This window comes from Rhinoraja longicauda, chromosome 28 (assembly GCF_053455715.1).
Source record: "Rhinoraja longicauda isolate Sanriku21f chromosome 28, sRhiLon1.1, whole genome shotgun sequence".
Lineage (NCBI taxonomy): Eukaryota > Metazoa > Chordata > Chondrichthyes > Rajiformes > Arhynchobatidae > Rhinoraja > Rhinoraja longicauda.
The window spans coordinates 26,597,230-26,615,584 of record NC_135980.1 but is presented as its reverse complement, the minus strand read 5'-3'; the positions used below and the strand labels follow the sequence as shown (position 1 = coordinate 26,615,584).

The following is an 18,355-nucleotide window of genomic DNA, read 5'->3' as shown; positions in this document are numbered from 1 at the left end:
AAAGCTCAGGATCGACGGAGGGTGGCGTTAAACGACAAGGGAAAGCACGGAGATAAGAGATCAGGGAGCTGTTACAAGAGCAGGGAACTTTTATCAAGTAACGCTGCACAGACAAGTTCACGTACGGTCAGGTTAAAGTTGAGTAATGATGACTTTGCAGAACTCATAAGGCTCCTTCTGTGTTGTTTCAACATGCTGCGGGGAGGAGGCAGGTGAATGGGGTTGAGAGGGGAAAGATAGATTAGCCGTGATTGAATGGCAAAGTAGACGTGATGGGCTGAATGGCCTCGTTCTTCACCTATGGATTTATGATATTTAATATTCTTATGACATGTAAAATTCTTAAGGGATTGGGCAGGCTAGATCCAGGAAAAATATTCCCGATGTTGGGGGAGTCCAGAACCAGGGGCCACAGTTTTAAGAATAAGGGGTAGGCCATTTAGGACTGAGCTGAGGAAAAACCTTTTCACCCAGAGAGTTGTGAATCTGTGGAATTCTCTGCCTCAGAAGGCAGTGGAGGCCAATTCAATGGATGTTTTCAAGAGAGAGCTAGATTTCGCTCTTGGGGTTAACGGAATCAAGGGATATGGGGGAAGAGCAGGAACGTGGTACTGATTTTGGATGATCAGCCATGATCATATTGAATGGCGGTGCTGGCTCGAAGGGCCGAATGGCCTACTCCTGCACCTATTTTCCTGCATTTCTTCTATGTTTCTGGTTGATTCCATCCACCAGGCAGACAAGGAACTCTAGTTGGTCTGGGCCAAATTGTTTGTGGCAAGGTCTAAAAGCTCACTGGCCATTCACAAGCTCTCTGAGAGAATGTGTAACACACAAACTGCTGCAGAAACTCAGCAGGTCAGGCAGCATCTGTGGAGGGAATGAACGGATGATGCTATGAGTCAGGACCTTTGTTCGGATTGATAGTGGTGGTGGGGTGGGGGACAAACTCTGGCAAGTGACAGGTGGAAGATAGACACAAAAAGCTAGCGTGACTCAGCGGGGCAGGCAGCATCTGCGGAGAAAAGGAATGGGTGACGGAAGGGTCTCGACCCGAAACATCGCCCATTCCTTCTCTCCGGACATGCTGCCTGTCCCACTGAGTTATTTTGTGGATATCTTCGGTGTAAACCAGCATCTGCAGTTCCTTCCTACACAAGTGATAGGTGGATACAGGGAAGGTCTGTGCATTGACTGTGAGTGTGTATGTGTGTGTGGGGGTGGGTGGGTGGATGTGGGTGTGAGTATAATTGTGAATGGGTGTGGGGTGAGGGTGTGGGTTTGGGTATGTGTGGGTGTGAGTGAGTGTGGGGTTGTGAGTGTGTGTGTGGAGGGTGTGAGTGTAATTGTGTGTGGGTGGGTGTGTGCGTGGGTGTGTGTGGGTGTGGGGTGTGTGTGGGAGTGTAATTGTGTGTGTGTGTGGGTGTGAGTGTAATTGTGTGGGTGTGAGTGTAATTGTGTGGGTGTGAGTGTAATTGTGTGTGTGTGTGGGTGTGAGTGTAATTGTGTGTGTGAGTGTTATTGTGTGGGGGTGTGCGTGGGGGTGTGGGTGTGGGGGGGTGTGTGAGTGCGTGAGTGTGGGTGGGTGTGTGCGTGGGTGTGAGTGTAATTGTGAGTGGGTGTGGGTGTGTGTGTGCGCGTGGGTGTGAGTGAGTGTGAGTGTGGTTATGTGTGTATCAGGGGCTGGGTGTCCCAGCCCTGGCTGTGTGTATGAGACTGTTAGCAGCATGACGTTGCTGTTAGTGTTGTAACTGCGGCTCTCTTTCCTCCATGCAGTGTGTCATCTGTGGCTGGCTGTGTCGCTCCTGTGTCGCTGCTGTGAGTCACCGTTGCTCACTTTAGAGAGCGTATACTTTAACTGCGAGGCCACCCGCCGGCCCCTTCCTTCCTTCCGTCCGCGGTTGGATCCGCACAGAGGCCTGTACGGTGAGGGGAAGCTGAAGGTGGTGCCGCCAGCCCAGGGCAGCTCCGTGCGTGAGACTCTGCCTTCGTTCCGTAGGCCCTCCCGCCTTCACTCGCCGCCAATATGAGACGTTCATGTGACCGCCGCGCGAGCTCTCCAAACGTCCGAGCTTCAGATCGGTAATCGGGGACTGAAGGCCTGAGCTTTAAACGTTTGCTGCCTGATCCACGGGATCGGGAGGGGTTGGCCACAAGGCTCTGCTTCTACCACCCTCCCACTCCCCGCGGCTGAATAATCGTCCCGTTAGACTTTAGCGATACAGCGCAGGAACAGGCCCTTTGGCCGACAGAGTCCGTGCTGACCAGCGGTCACACCTTACACACCAGTGGTCACCCCTTACACACCAGCGGTCACACCTTACACACCAGTGATCACACCGTACACACCAGCGGTCACCCCTTACACACCAGTGGTCACCCCTTACACATCAGCGGTCACCCCTTACACACCAGCGGTCACACCTTACACACCTGTGATCACACCGTACACACCAGTGGTCGCCCCTTACACACCAGCGGTCACCCCTTACACACCAGCGGTCACCCCTTACACACCAGCGATCACACCGTACACACCAGCAGTCACCCCTTACACACCAGCGGTCACCCCTTACACACCAGCAGTCACCCCTTACACACCAGCGGTCACCCCTTACACACCAGCAGTCACCCCTTACACACCAGTGATCACACTGTGCACACCAGCGTTCACCCCTTACACACCGGCGGTCACCCCGTACACTAGCATTATCCTAGTGCACACACTAGAGGACAATTTACAATTGTTTTACTGGAAGCCGATTAACCTTCGCCCTTCCCAGTGTGGGAGGAAAGCCCAGTGGTCACAGGGAGAAGGTGCAGAGCGCGTACAGACAGCACCCGCGGCGAGGATTGAACCCGGGTCTCCGGGGGCCGTGAGGCAGCGACTCTGCCACCCGTGCCACCCCGACCGGATGCGGTGCGGCGCGCTGGGGTCGAGACCGTCCCGGGAGGACATGGTTCAGGGTGGCCTCGGCCGATGTGCCACCTCTGAAGGGGGTAGCAAGCACATGGCTCACCCACTGGAGTGCCACCCTTGCCAGGCGCTGGCTGTGATGCACGCCCTGCGGCAGGACCGGCAGCTGTGCGACGTGACACTACACGTGTCCCACGGTGGCGAGGAACGGGCGTTTGCCGCTCACCGGGTGGTGCTGGCCGCCAGCAGCCCGGTGTTCAGGGCCATGTTCACCAGCGAGCTGAGAGAGCGGGGGCTGGCGGAGGTGAGGCTGAGCGGCGTGGAGCCCACGGCCATGGAGCGGCTGATCGAGTTCGCCTACACCTCGCTGGTGGTGGTGGACGAGACGTGCGTGCAGCAGCTGATGATCGCCAGCTCCATGTACCAGGTGGACGGTGTGACCCGGGCCTGCACAGACTTCCTGCTGAAAAACATGGAGCCCTCCAACGTCATCGGCATCGCACACTTCGCTGAGCAGGTCGGCTGTGCCGAGCTTTGCCAGAGGGCCAAGGAGTACGTCCACATACACTTCACTGAGGTAACCGCAGCACAGGGGGGGCGCTTGGGCTCAGGATGAGGGGGTAGTTTGGGGGCGTGTAGTTTGGATGGGGTTGTGTAGTTTGGGGGGAGGTGTAGTTTGGGGGGGTGTAGTTTGGGGGGGTGCAGTTTGGGGGGGTGCAGTTTGGGGGGTGCAGTTTGGGGGGTGCAGTTTGGGGGGGTGCAGTTTGGGGGGTGTAGTTTGGGGGGTGTGTGTAGTTTGGGGGGTGTGTGTAGTTTGGGGGGGGTGTGTAGTTTGGGGGGGGGTGTAGTTTGGGGGGTGTGTAGTTTGGGGGGGGTTGTAGTTTGGGGGGGGTGTGTAGTTTGGGGGGGTGTAGTTTGGGGGGGTGTAGTTTGGGGGGGGTTGTAGTTTGGGGGGGTGTAGTTTGGGGGGGGTGTGTAGTCTGGGGGGGTGTGTAGTCTGGGGGGTTGTGTAGTTTGGGGGGTGTAGTTTGGGGGGGGGTGTAGTTTGGGGGGGGTGTGTAGTTTGGGGGGGGTGTAGTTTGGGGGTGTGTAGTTTGGGTAGGTGCAGTTTAGCGGGGGTGTAGTTTGGGGGGGGTGTAGTTTGGGGGGCTGTGTAGTTTGGGGGGATTGCAGTTTGGGGGGGGGTAGTTTGGGGGAGGTGTGTAGTTTGGGGGGGTGTAGTTTGGGGGGTGTGTGTAGTTTGGGGGGTGTGTGTAGTTTGGGGGGGGGGTGCAGTTTGGGAAACTAATTTAAGAAACGAATTGTTTATTAAGTGGTGCGATGGTCCCAACCTCATCTATCTCCACCGGCAGCTCATTCCACAGGACAGTGAGCTCCCTTTGTGTGAAAAAAGTTACACCTCAGATTTCAATTAAATCTTTTCCCCTTCATCTTAAACCCATGTCCTCTGGTTCTCGATTCCCCGACTCTGGGCAAGAGACTCTGTGCATCTACCCGATCTATTCCTCTCATGATCTTGTACATCTCTATAAGATCACCCCTCATCCTCCAGGGAATAGAGTCCCAGCCTGCTCAACCTCTCCCTGTAGCTCACACCCTCGAGTCCTGGCAACATCCTGGTAAATCTTCTCTGCGCCCTGTCCATCTTTGGCGTCTTGCCAACTGGGTGCCCAAAGCTGAACACGACTCCGAATGTGGCTTCCCCCACGTCTTGTTAAACTGCAACATGACCTCCCATCTTCTAGCTGATGAAGGCCAATGTACCAAAAACCTTTGTGTCCACCCTACCTTCCTACGACTCCACCTTCGAGGAACCATGCACCTGCACTCCTCGATCCCTCTGCTCCACAACAACACTCCCCAGAGCCCGACCATTCACTGTGTAGGTCCTGCCCAAAGATAATAGAGCAGAGCAAGATAGACCACTCGACCCAAAAGACCGTAGTGCGTCAGGGCGCCATTTTAGTGGGCAGAAACTTGCAGAAACATTTTAAAAGAAAAATAACAAAAATCTGTGCATTGATAGGTGAGATATATTCTGCATTTTAATGGTATCGTCACACATACTATTCCCCCAAAACACTGATTACACCGCGAGGGGCAGAGCGGGCGGTGGGGTTTGCTTACTAAAATGGCGGCCGTCACGCTTCAGTATGGGCGATTTCAATGGAGTGGTCCATCTTGCTCCTCTAGTATCTTTGGTCCTGCCCATGTTAGACGTTCCAAAATGCAACACCTCACACTTCTCTGTGTTAAATTCCATCAACCGTTCCTCGGCCCACCCCACCTGTCCAGGCGATCCAGACCCTGCTGCAACACTTGGCCAACACGTCCCCCCGCCCCTCTCCCTGCCCCCCGCTCCGCTGCTGATCCTGGGCCGTGCTCTGCCTCCCCCCAGGTGATCAAGGAAGAGGAGTTCTTCACCCTGTCTCACTGCCAGCTCCTGGAGCTGGTGCGCCAGGACCGTCTGAACGTGGGCTGTGAGACGGAGGTGTACAAGGCGTGCACGGAGTGGGTGCGCTGGGACGTGGAGGGGCGGGCGCAGTACTTCCACGCGCTCCTCAACGCCCTGCAGATCTACGCCCTGCCCCGGCGCTTCCTCAAGCTGCAGCTGCAGGCCTGCCCCATCCTGGGCAAGCTCAACCCGTGCCGGGACTTCCTCTCTAAGATCTTCCGCGACATGGACCTCCGCCGGCCGCTGCCGCCCGTCAGGCAGCGGGGCAACCAGCTGGTGTACGTGGCCGGCGGCTACTGGCACCGCCCCGTGCCCAACATGGAAGCCTTCAGCCCCAGGACGGGGCAGTGGGTGAAGCTGGAGGACATGCCGGTGCCGCGCAGTGGCGTGGGGGCGTGCGTGGTGCTGGGGCTGCTCTACGTGGTGGGTGGCAGGGACAATGCCCAGGGAGACCACGTGGACATGGACCGACTGGACTGCTTCAACCCCCTGACCAACCGCTGGGCCACGCGGGCGCCCATGAGCGTGGCCAGGAACAGGGTTGGCGTCGGGGTGATCGATGGAATCATTTACGCTGTCGGGGGCTCCTGTGGCCCCCTGCACCACCGGAGCGCAGAGAGGTGAGCGATCGACCGGGGCAGTGGCAGCCATGTTTTGAGATACAGCGCGGAAACAGGCCCTTCGGCCCACCGTGTCCGCGCCGACCAGCGATCCCCGCACATTAACACTGTCCTACACCCACTGGGGACAATTTTCTTTTTACATTTGCCAAGCCAATTAACCTACAAACCTGTACGTCTTCGGAGTGTGGGAGGAAACCGGAGATCTCGGAGAAAACCCACGCCCACACCAGCATCTATTTTCTAATTTAGATTAGATTAATTTAGTTTAGAGATACAGCGCGGAAACAGGCCCTTCGGCCCACCGTGTCCGTGCCGCCCAGCGATCCCTGCATATTAACACTATCCTACACACACTAGGGACAATTTTTACATTTACCCGGCCAATTAACCTACATACCTGTACGTCTTCGGAGTGTGGGAGGAAACCGAAGATCTCGGAGAAAACGCACGCAGGTCACGGGGAGAACGTACAAACTCCGTACAGACGGCGCCCGTAGTCAGGATCGTACCTGAGTCTCTGGCGCTGCATTCGCTGTAAGGCAGCAACTCTACCGTGCCACCCCTTCCTCGTCTGAACAGCAAGCTGTAGAGTGCCCACATCATAAACTGGACTGCACCGGACTCGGTGGGCCGAAGGGCCTGTTTCCGCGCTGCGTCTCTGAACCATATCTCTGAACCATATCTCTGAAACCCCCTTCACTTGTAGGTACGACCCTGAAACAGACCAGTGGACGGCGATAGCAGCGATGCAGAGCCGGCGGTTGGCGGCAGGAGTGGCCGTGTGGAGCGGGCTGCTCTACGTGGTCGGTGGGTTTGACGGGGATGCCCGACTGCACAGTGTGGAATGTTACTGCCCCGAGAGGAACGCCTGGAGCTCGGTCATTCCCATGGGGTCAGCGCGGAGCGGAGCGGGTGAGGCTCGGCTCGGCTTACAACACCTTCGGGGGAATAAAGGGAAGATGAGAGAAAGGAGTGCGGACGGGTGGGGGAGGAAGTCAAGGAGAAGTGGCAGATGGACGATAGTGTGAGCAATGTGTGGGGGCATGCATTTTGGCAGTAGGAATAAAGCCCTAGACCGTTTTCTAAATGGGGAGAGAATCCAGAAACCTGAGCTGCAAAGAGACTCAATAGACAATAGGTGCAGGAGGAGGCCATTCGGACCTTCGAGCCAGCACGCCATTCAATGTGATCATGGCTGATCATTCTCAATCAGTAATAGACTCGGGTGCAGGATTCCCAACAAGTTAATCTGCAAGTCGAATCAGTAGTAAAGAAAACAAACTCAATGCTAGCAATTATTTCAAGACTCGATCCACTTAACCACTTTAAAAATTATTATTTTTAATACTGCTAATAGTAAACTGGAAGTAAATCCAGTTTATGCCTTGTCACAGTGAAGCTTGGTTTTTTAAGTAACCCGTACAAGATGTTATAGTTCAAATCTCTCGAGTACTTACCGACTTGTCAATGATTTCAGCGAAAATTAGCACGCCGGAGAAGCTTTGACAGCGTGGGAATTTCGCGATGTTTCCGGAGACGGTGTAACCTCGACCTGACTCGGCATTGTCGTGGTCATTGTCGTGGTCATTGTCGTGGTCATTGTCGTGGTCATTGTCGTGGTCATTGCCGTGGTCATTGTCGTGGTCATTGTCGTGGTCATTGTCGTGGTCATTGTCGTGGTCATTGCCGTGGTCATTGTCGTCGGGTAAAAGAAAATTTTGGCGATCTGCTACAACTTTGACAGTCGCCGGCAGTCGCCAAAAAAATCGCCTAAGTGGGGCAGATCCTTCAGGAATATTGGAATGTTGGCCTTCATCTCAATATTTGAAATACATACGGGTAGAAAGTTCTAGACTCCAGCAATTGTAGATGTTGGAATCTTGCATAAAACATAGACACATAGAAAATAGGTGCAGGAGGAGGCCATTTGGCCCTTCGAGCCAGCACCGCCATTCATTGTGATCATGGCTGATCATTCTCAATCAGTACCCTGTTCCTGCCTTCGCCCCATACCCCCTGATTCCACTATCCTTAAGAGCTCTATCTAGTTCTCTTTTAAATTCATCCAGTCAATTGGCCTCCATTGCCTTCTGTGGCAGAGAATTCCACAAATTCACAACTCTCTGGGTGAAAAGGTTTTTTCTCATCTCAGTTTTAAATGGCCTCCCCTTTATTCTTAGACTGTGGCCCCTGGTTCTGGACTCCCCCCAATGAGAGGAATAGATCGGGTAGATGCCCAGTGCTGGTGAATCGAGGACCAGAGGACATAGGTTCATGGTGAAGGGGAAAAGATTTAATAGGATTCTGAGGGGTAACTTTTTCACACAGAGGGTGGTGGGTGTATGGAACGAGCTGCCAGAGGAGCTAGTTGAGGCTGGGACTATCCCAACGTTTAAGAAACAGTTAGACAGGTCCATGGTTTGGAGGGATATGGGCCAAACGCAGGCAGGTGGGACTAGTGTAGCTGGGACCTGTTGGCTGGTGTGGGCAAGTTGGGCTGTTTCCACACTGTATCACTCTATGACTCTATAACAAAGTACTGGAGTAACTCAGCGGGTCAGGCAACGTCTTTGGAAGACATGGATAGGTAACGTTTCAGGCCAGGATCCTCCTTCAGACTGATTGTAAGGGGGGGTGGGGGGGGGGAGAGAGAAAGCTGGGAAAGAGGTGGGAGTGAGACAAAACGTGGCAAGTGATAGGTGGATACAGGTGAAGGGGGCGGAGGGGGAGGGGGGGTGAAGGAAGTGTAGTGGGCAAAGGCTATAGGTGAAAATGAGTCAAAGGGGTGATAAACAGGGACTGAAGGAGATTAAAAAAAGCAGACCAGATGGGTGAGAAAAGTAGACAAGGAGACAAAAGTGGAATTGTGGTGGGAGGGTTTGTGGACTAGCCCTGCGTCCAGTGGATGGCGTGGTGGTAAGCCCGAGGGCAGTGGATGGCGTGGTGGTAAGCCCCAGGGCAGTGGATGGAGTGGTAGTAAGCCCTGTGTCCAGTGGATGGAGTGGTGGTACGCCCTGCGTCCAGTGCATGGAGTGGTGGTAAGCCCCAGGGCAGTGCATGGAGTGGTGGTACGCCCTGCGTCCAGTGGATGGCGTGGTGGTAAGCCCGAGGGCAGTGGATGGAGTGGTGGTACGCCCTGCGTCCAGTGGATGGCGTGGTGGTAAGCCCGAGGGCAGTGGATGGAGTGGTGGTACGCCCTGCGTCCAGTGGATGGCGTGGTGGTAAGCCCGAGGGCAGTGGATGGAGTGGTGGTAAGCCCTATGTCCAGTGGATGGCGTGGTGGTACGCCCTATGTCCAGTGGATGGCGTGGTGGTAAGCCCTGCGTCCAGTGGATGGCGTGGTGGTAAGCCCTATGTCCAGTGGATGGTGTGGTGGTACGCCCTGCGTCCAGTGGATGGCGTGGTGGTAAGCCCGAGGGCAGTGGATGGCGTGGTGGTAAGCCCGAGGGCAGTGGATGGTGTGGTGGTACGCCCTGCGTCCAGTGGATGGCGTGGTGGTAAGCCCGAGGGCAGTGGCGTTGAGTTACGTATCACCCCTCTCTGACCTGTGTCCCATCTCTCCCCAGGTGTGGTCACACTGGGCAATTATATCTATGTTGCTGGGGGTTACAATGGCCAGGAGCAGGTTTCATCGGTGGAACGTTACTGCATCGATGGGAAACGCTGGGAGTGTGTGGCCAGCATGAAGCACAGTCGCAGTGCCATGGGAATGACTGCCTTCCAGCCAAAGATCTACGTCCTGGGTAAGAGCTGCACACATCGGCAATGGGACATACATGATGTACATCATACATGACGTGCATCATACTTGACGTGCATCATGCATGGCATACATCATACATGATGTACACGATGCCCATCATACACGATGTCCATCATACGCGATGTGCATCATACATGACATGCATCATACATGGCATACATCATGCACGATGTGCATCATACATGACTTACATGGTTTACATCATACATGCCACACATGACGTTACTCTGCTGCATCTGTAGTCAAGCGTGACCATAAAGGAGCTTGCACCCCCACTACACTGAAGAAGGGTCTCGGCCCGAAACGTCACCCATTCCTTCTCTCCGGAGACGCTGCCTGTCCCGCTGAGTTACTCCAGCATTCTGTGTCTAACCCCGCGATACACATGCCAAAGACGGCACGGTGGCGCAGCGGTAGAGTGGCTGCCTTACAGCGCCTGGGGCCCGGGTTCGATCCCGACTACGGGTGCTTGCCTGTACGTTCTCCCCGTGACCTGCGTGGGTTTTCTCCGAGATCTACGGTTTCCTCCCACACTCCAAAGGCTATTTGGCTTGGTATAAGTGTAAAGCTGTCCCTAGCATTGTGTAGGACAGCGCTAGTGTGCGGGGATCACTGGGCGGTGCGGACTCGATGGGCCGAAGGGCTTGTCTCCGCGCTGTATCTCTGAACTAAACCAAAATTGGGGGCTTTGAGCAAGGGAATTGTACTGTACTTTCCACGGTTTGAATGAAGAAATAGATCCTCCCTTCAGTATTGTCAAGTGAAATATGTACAGGTGCACCTCGACCTACGCTCCGATAAGCCCATCGTATATCGAAAATATCGTAGGTCGAAAAGGCATTTAACGTCCCTAACCTACCCAACATCATACCTACCTAACCTACCCAACATCATAGCCCCTAACCTACCCAACATCAGTCTGAAGAAGGGTCTCGACCCGAAATGTCACCCATTCCTTCTCTCCCGAGATGCTGCCTGACCTGCTGAGTTACTCCAGCATTTTGTGAATAAATCATAGCCCCCTAACCTACCCAACATCATAGCCACCTAACCTACCGAACATCATAGCCCCTAACCTACCCAACATCATCCACCTAACCTACCGAACATCATAGCCACCTAACCTACCGAACATCATAGCCCCTAACCTACCCAACATCATCCACCTAACCTACCCAACACCATAGATAGCCCCTAACCTACCCAACATCATCCACCTAACCTAATGAACATCCTGGCTGTGGCAGCTCCCAACCGTTGCCCGGCATCACCAGGGATTACCGTGCCGTGTAAAGACGCTGCCAGTCCGAGCAGCGGACAGGTCTGCCGGCCCGGGAAGAGCCCGGGACAAGATCAAAATTCCAAATTGGAAGAGCAGTTTCCACTGAATGTGCATCGCTTTTGCACCGTTGTGAGTGGAAGCTTCGTAAGTGGAGGAGCACCTGTACATAGAGACGGCCCACTGAGTCCGTGTGCAGGAGTTGCCTGGCTTTGTGCCGCTGTGTTACAGTCCCAGCTGTAACCGGCCACAATGGCCCGTTGCATCCGCCCCGGTCCTCCCGTGAACTGCCATCCTTCTCCGCGCCCGGCCATCCCCAAACATCCTTGTTCTTTATAATCACGTGAACCAAGCAAGGTACAGTGAAATACTTTTATCAGCATGCAGATCAGCAAGACTATCTTTAATTGGATCGGAGAAAAAAACTGCAGATGCTGGTTTAAGTCGAAGGTAGATACAAAATGCTGGAGTAACCCAGCGGGACAGGCAGCATCTCGGGAGAGAAGGAATGGGTGACGTTTTGGGTCGAGATTCTTCTTCAGGAAAGGAAGCATGCAGGAACAGCAGGCAGTGGAGAAAGCCAATGGAATGTTGGCCTTCATAACAAGAGGAGTTGAGTATAGGAGCAAAGAGGTCCTTCTGCAGTTGTACAGGGCCCTAGTGAGACCGCACCTGGAGTACTGTGTACAGTTTTGGTCTCCAAATTTGAGGAAGGATATTCTTGCTATTGAGGGCGTGCAGCGTAGGTTTACTAGGTTAATTCCCGGAATGGCGGGACTGTCATATGTTGAAAGACTGGAGCGACTAAGCTTGTATACACTGGAATTTAGAAGGATGAGAGGGGATCTTATTGAAATATATAAGATTATTAAGGGATTGGACCGGCTAGAGGCAGGAAACATGTTCCCAATGTTGGGGGAATCCAGAACCAGGGGCCACAGTTTAAAAATAAGGGTTAGGCCATTTGGAACGGAGATGAGGAAAAACTTTTTCACACAGAGAGTTGTGAAGCTGTGGAATTCTCTGCCTCAGAAGGCAGTGGAGGCCAATTCCCTGAATGCCTTCAAGAGAGAGTTAGATAGAGCTCTTAATGATAGCAGAGTCAAGGGATATGGGGAGAAGGCAGGAACGGGGTACTGATTGTGCATGATCAGCCATGATCATGGTGAATGGTGGTGCTGGCTCGAAGGGCCGAATGGCCTACTCCTGCACCTATTGTCTATTGTCTATTCGGCCCCTGTCTGAAGAAGGGTCTTGACCCGAAACGTCACCCATTCCTTCTCTCCTGAGATGCTGCCTGACCCGCTGAGTTACTCCAGCATTTTGTGTCTACCTATCTTTAAATGGACATTACTGGACTCTAACTTGCTCTAAACGTTATTCCCTGTATCCTGCATCTGTACACTGTGAACGGCTTGATTGAAGTCATGCACAGTCATTCCACTGACTGGATAGAGCAAGCAACAAAAAAGCTTTTCACTGTACCTCGGTACAGGCGACCATAATAAAACTAACTTAATGTCTCTCTGGACACCTCAGGAAGAAAAATGAGGAGGAATTTCTTTAGTCAGAATAGTGAAAGGCTTGGATAGAGTGGATGTGGGGAGGATGTTTCCACTAGTGGGAGAGTCTAGGACCAGAGGGCACAGCCTCAGAATTAAAGGACGTTCTTTTAGGAAGGAGATGAGGAGGAATTTCTTTAGTCAGAGGGTGGTGAATCTGTGGAATTCTTTGCCACAGAAGGCTGTGGAGGCCAAGTCAATGGGTATTTTTAAGGCAGATGTAGATAGGTTCTTAATTAGTACGGGTTTCAGTGGTTAGAAACATAGAAACATAGAAAATAGGTGCAGGAGTAGGCCATTCGGCCCTTCGAGCCTGCACCGCCATTCAATATGATCATGGCTGATCATCCAACTCAGTATCCTGTACCTGCCTTCTCTCCATACCCCCTGATCCCTTTAGCCACAAGGGCCACATCTAACTCCCTCTTAAATATAGCCAATGAACTGGCCTCAACTACCTTCTGCGGCAGAGAATTCCACAGATTCACCACTCTCTGTGTGAAAAAAAACGTTCTCATCTCGGTCCTAAAAGACTTCCCCCTTATCCTTAAACTGTGACCCCTTGTTCTGGACTTCTGCAACATCGGGAACAATCTTCCTGCATCTAGCCTGTCCAAACCCTTAAGAATTTTGTAAGGCAGATGTGGATGGGTTTTTGATTAGTACGGGTGTCCGGGGTAACGGGGAGAAGGCAGGAGAATGGGGTCAGGAGGGAGAGATAGATCAGCCACGATTGAATGGCAGAGTAGACTTGATGGGCCAAATGGCCTAATTCTGCTCCTATCACTTATGATCTTCTGAGCAGTTTGAATATTGCCCTCGCTGAGCGGACTATTACTGATTGAGAGTGATCAGCCATGATCACATTGAATGGCGGTGCTGGCTCGAAGGGCTGAATGGCCTCCTCCTGCACCTATTGTCTATTGTCTATTGTCCTCCACGTTATTTTCCCAAGGATTAATGTTTGAAATGTGTCCCTGTCCCTGTGATGCAGGTGGGTTTAGCCAGGACGGCTTCCTGAACAGCGTGGAGTGCTACGATCCGGAGACGGACGAGTGGACGGAGGTGACCTCCATGCCCACGGCGCGGAGTGGAATGGGAGTGGCCGTCACCATGGAGCCCTGTCCCCTGAACCTGGGCCCCTGCCCACCCCCCACCCCAGCCGACTACCCTCCGCTCATCCCCGGCTGAGCTGACTGACAACGGCCAGGATGTGGTCATCTCCCCCTCCCCCACCACCAGCCACTCCCTGTGCTGGGGGGAGGACGGGACGGGACGGGACGGGGGGCGGACAGACACCTGGACCCTCGGCTCACACCGTGTCGGCAACAGTGCTGCGCGGCAGGAGAAACACGACCGCGAGTCGACCTCTGCCTCTGCGGAAGGCAAGAAGCAAGACATTGGACTTGGCACTCTGGCACTTGGCACGCGATGAAACTCTGCTTCCAAGTGCCAACTCTGAACACGGAACTGAGTGTGAACTTGCCGGCTTCCGTTTAGTTCAGAGATACAGCGTGAAAACAGGCCCTTCGGCCCACCGAGTCCATGCTGACCATCGATCACCATTCACACCGACCGCTTCTATGTTCCTATCACCCCCACTTCCTCACCTACTCCCCACACTTTAGTTTAGTTTAGAAATACAGCGTGGAAACAGGCCCTTCGGCCCATCGAGTCCACGCCAACCATTCACCCGTTCACACTAGTTCTATGATATCCCCCCCCTCCCCCCCCATCACCTCATCATCTGCTCCCGACACTTAGTTTAATATAGTTTAGAGATACAGGGTGGAAACGAGGCCCTTCGGCCCATCGTGTCCGCGCCGACCAGCTAGTTCTGTCCGACTCGCAAGGGACAATTTGCAGAAGCTAATTAACCAACGAACCTGGGTGTGGGAAGGAAACCGGAGCACCCGGAGAAAACCCACAAGGTCACAGTGAAAGTGCGCAGACTCCACTGTGGACAGTACCCGAGCGAGGTCAGGTTCGAACCTGGGTCTGTGGCGACTTGAGGCAGCAACTCTACCTGGTGGGTTTTCTCTTTTTTCCCCCTTTTGAACAGGAGCTGGAGGGATGCGGGGGGGGGGGGGGGCGGTGTGGAGACGGGATGAATCAATGAATAAATGAAGAGGTTTATCGGCCAAGTATGTGCACGTACAAGGAACGTGCCTCGGTGCTCCGCTCGCAAGGAACAACACGAACACACTGTCAACAACGAAGAACAAAGCATAAAACATCAAGAACACAACGCCACAGTTTAAAGCAAGCGAGGGGTTTTCCAGATCACTGCGTGTTGTTTCTTTGTAATATCCCAGCAAATTTCAGTTTCCTTTTTATTTTATTTATTACATATCACACAGTTGTATCGTTAATTTTTGAAGGGAGTGTTTGATCGGAGCGGGGAATCGAACCTGCTGAGTCTCACTCGGCCTGAAACACATGGACGCTCTTGACTCTAACTCTGGCTGTGACCCAGCTCGCTCTCCACTCTTCCCATCCCCTCTCCCACAGCCACGTCTCCCACAGCCCCACATCCCCAGCTCACCGTCTCCAGCAGTTTAGTTTACTCTCTGCCACAGAGGGCAGTGGAGGCCGATTCACCGGATAGATTTAAGAGAGAGTTAGATAGAACTCTAGGGGCTAGCGGAGTCAGGGGGTATGGGGAGAAGGCAGGCACGGGGTACTGATTGTGGACGATCAGCCATGATCACAATGAATGGCAGTGCTGGCACGAAGGGCCGAATGGCCTCCTCCTGCAACTATTCTCCATGTTTTTCGAGTCGGGGCTCACAATGAATGGCGGTGCTGGCTCGAAGGGCCGAATGGCCTCCTCCTGCAACTATTTTCCATGTTATTTACAGCGCGGAAAGTTTAGTTTAGAGATACAGTGTGGAAACAGGCCCTTCGGCCCATCGAGTCCATGCCAACCATTGATCCCCGCACACTAGCACTACCCTACGCACACTAGGGACAGGTTTTACCATTGCACCAAGCCGACTAACCTACAAACCTGGCCGTCTTTGGAGTGTGGGAGGAGACCGGAGCACCCGGAGAAAACCCCACGGGGGGGGGGGAACGTACAAACTCCGCACAGACAGCGCCCGTGGTCAGGATGGAACCCGTGTCTCTGGCGCCGTGAGGCAGCAACTCTGCCGCTGCGCCACCGGGCCGTGTGAACCGTGTAAAATACTGTTGATAACTGTACATTACTGAAGATGTCACTTATATTTCTTTTAGAAAATTCACAAAAAATAAACCATTGGATGAGACTAACCTTGGGGGCGAGCAGCCTGTGTCGTGTTGAACCCCACTCACGTCCCCCCTCTCTCTCTCCCCCCTCTCTCTCCCCCCCTCTCTCTCCCCTCTCTCTCTCCCCCCCTCTCTCTCCCCCCCCTCTCTCTCCCCCCTCTTCTCTCTCCCCCCTCTCTCTCTCTCTCTCTCTCCTCCTCTCTCTCTCTCTCTCCCCCCCTCTCTCTCTCCCCTCTCTCTCCCCTCTCTCTCCCCCCTCTTCTCTCTCCCCCCTCTCTCTCTCTCTCTCTCCTCTCTCTCTCTCTCTCTCCCCCCCTCTCTCTCCCCCCCTCTCTCTCTCCCCCTCTCTCTCATATAACATATAACATAACATATAACAACTACAGCATGGAAACAGGCCTGTCCGGCCCTACCAGTCCACGCCGACCATTCTCCCTGACCTAGTCTCATCTACCTGCACTCAGACCATAACCCTCCAATCCCCTCCTATCCATATACCTATCCAATTTACTCTTAAATAATAAAATCGAGCCAGCCTCCACCACTTCCACCGGAAGTCCATTCCATACAGCCACAACCCTCTGAGTAAAGAAGTTCCCCCTCATGTTACCCCTAAACCTTTGTCCCTCAATTCTGAAGCTATGTCCCCTTGTTGGAATCTTCCCCACTCTCAAAGGGAAAAGCCTACCCACGTCAACTCTGTCCGTCCCTCTCAAAATTTTAAAAACCTCTATCAAGTCCCCCCTCAACCTTCTACGCTCCAAAGAATAAAGACCCAACCTGTTCAACCTCTCTCTGTAGCCTAAGTGCTGAAACCCAGGCAACATTCTAGTAAATCTCCTCTGTACCCTCTCCATTTTGTCGACATCCTTCCTATAATTTGGCGACCAGAACTGCACACCATACTCCAGATTCGGCCTCACCAATGCCCTATACAATTTCAACATTACATCCCAACTTCTATACTCGATGCTCTGATTTATAAAGGCAAGCATACCAAATGCCTTCTTCACCACCCTATCCACATGAGATTCCACCTTCAGGGAACAATGCACAGTTATTCCCAGATCCCTCTGTTCCACTGCATTCCTCAATTCCCTACCATTTACCCTGTACGTCCTATTTTGATTTGTCCTACCAAAATGCAGCACCTCACACTTATCAGCATTAAACTCCATCTGCCATCTTTCAGCCCACCCTTCCAAAAGGCCCAAGTCTCTCTGTAGACTTTGAAAATCTACCTCACTATCAACTACTCCACCTATCTTAGTATCATCTGCATATTTACTAATCCAATTTGCCACACCATCATCCAGATCATTAATGTAAATGACAAACAACAGTGGACCCAACACTGATCCTTGGGGCACTCCACTAGACACTGGCCTCCAACCTGACATACAATTGTCAACCGTTACCCTCTGGTATCTCCCATTCAGCCATTGTTGAATCCATCTTGCAACCTCACTATTAATACCCAATGATTTAACCTTCTTAATCAACCTTCCATGTGGAACCTTGTCAAATGCCTTACTGAAGTCCATATAGACAACATCCACAGCCTTGCCCTTATCAATTTCCCTGGTAACCTCTTCAAAAAATTCAAGAAGATTAGTCAAACATGACCTTCCAGGCACAAATCCATGTTGACTGTTTCTAATCAGGCCTTGATTATCCAAATAATTATATATATTGTCCCTAAGTATCTTTTCCATTAATTTTCCCACCACAGACGTCAAACTAATAGGTCTCTAATTGCTAGGTTTACTTTTAGAACCTTTTTTAAACAACGGCACAACATGCTCAATGCGCCAATCTTCCGGCACCATCCCTGTTTCTAATGACGTTTGAAATATTTCCGTCATAGCCCCTGCTATTTCTGCACTAACTTCCCTCAATGTCCTAGGGAATATCCTATCAGGACCTGGAGACTTATCCACTTTTATATTCTTCAAAAGTGTCCGTACCTCCTCTTCTTTAATCCTCCTAATTTCCATCACTACTCTACTTGTTTCGCTTACCTCACATAATTCAATATCCTTCTCCTCGGTAAATACCGAAGAAAAGAAATTGTTTAATATCTCCCCCATTTCTTCCGGCTCAGCACATAGCTGTCCACTCTGACTCTCTAATGGACCAATTTTATCCCTCACTATCCTTTTGCTATTGACATATCTGTAGAACCCCTTGGGGTTTACTTTTACATTACTTGCCAAAGCAGCCTCATATCTTTTTTTCGCTTTTCTAATTTCCTTTTTAAGATTCCTTTTACATTCTTTATATTCCTCAAGAACCTCATTTACTCCCTGCCGCTTATATTTATTGTATATCTCCCTCTTTTTCCGAACCAAGTGTCCAATTTCCCTGGAAAACCATGGCTCTTTCAAATTATTATTCTTTCCTTTCCACCGAACAGGGACATAAAGACTCTGTACTCTCAAAATTTCACCTTTAAATATCCTCCATTTCTCTATTATATCCTTTTCATAAAACAACAATTTCCATTT

At 52.3% G+C, this 18,355-nt stretch overlaps 1 protein-coding gene across 1 annotated transcript; it reads left to right on the top strand.

Annotated features, from left to right (window-relative positions):
- The first annotated feature begins 1,833 nt into the window (after positions 1-1,833).
- On the top strand, positions 1,834-15,857 carry LOC144607175 (kelch-like ECH-associated protein 1A). Its single transcript, XM_078423840.1, has 5 exons — positions 1,834-3,494; positions 5,316-5,992; positions 6,702-6,907; positions 9,562-9,738; positions 13,594-15,857. The coding sequence occupies exons 1-5, from the start codon at positions 2,916-2,918 to the stop codon at positions 13,788-13,790; spliced, it is 1,836 nt and encodes a 611-aa protein (XP_078279966.1). The 5' UTR covers positions 1,834-2,915; the 3' UTR covers positions 13,791-15,857.
- The last annotated feature ends 2,498 nt before the right edge of the window (positions 15,858-18,355 follow it).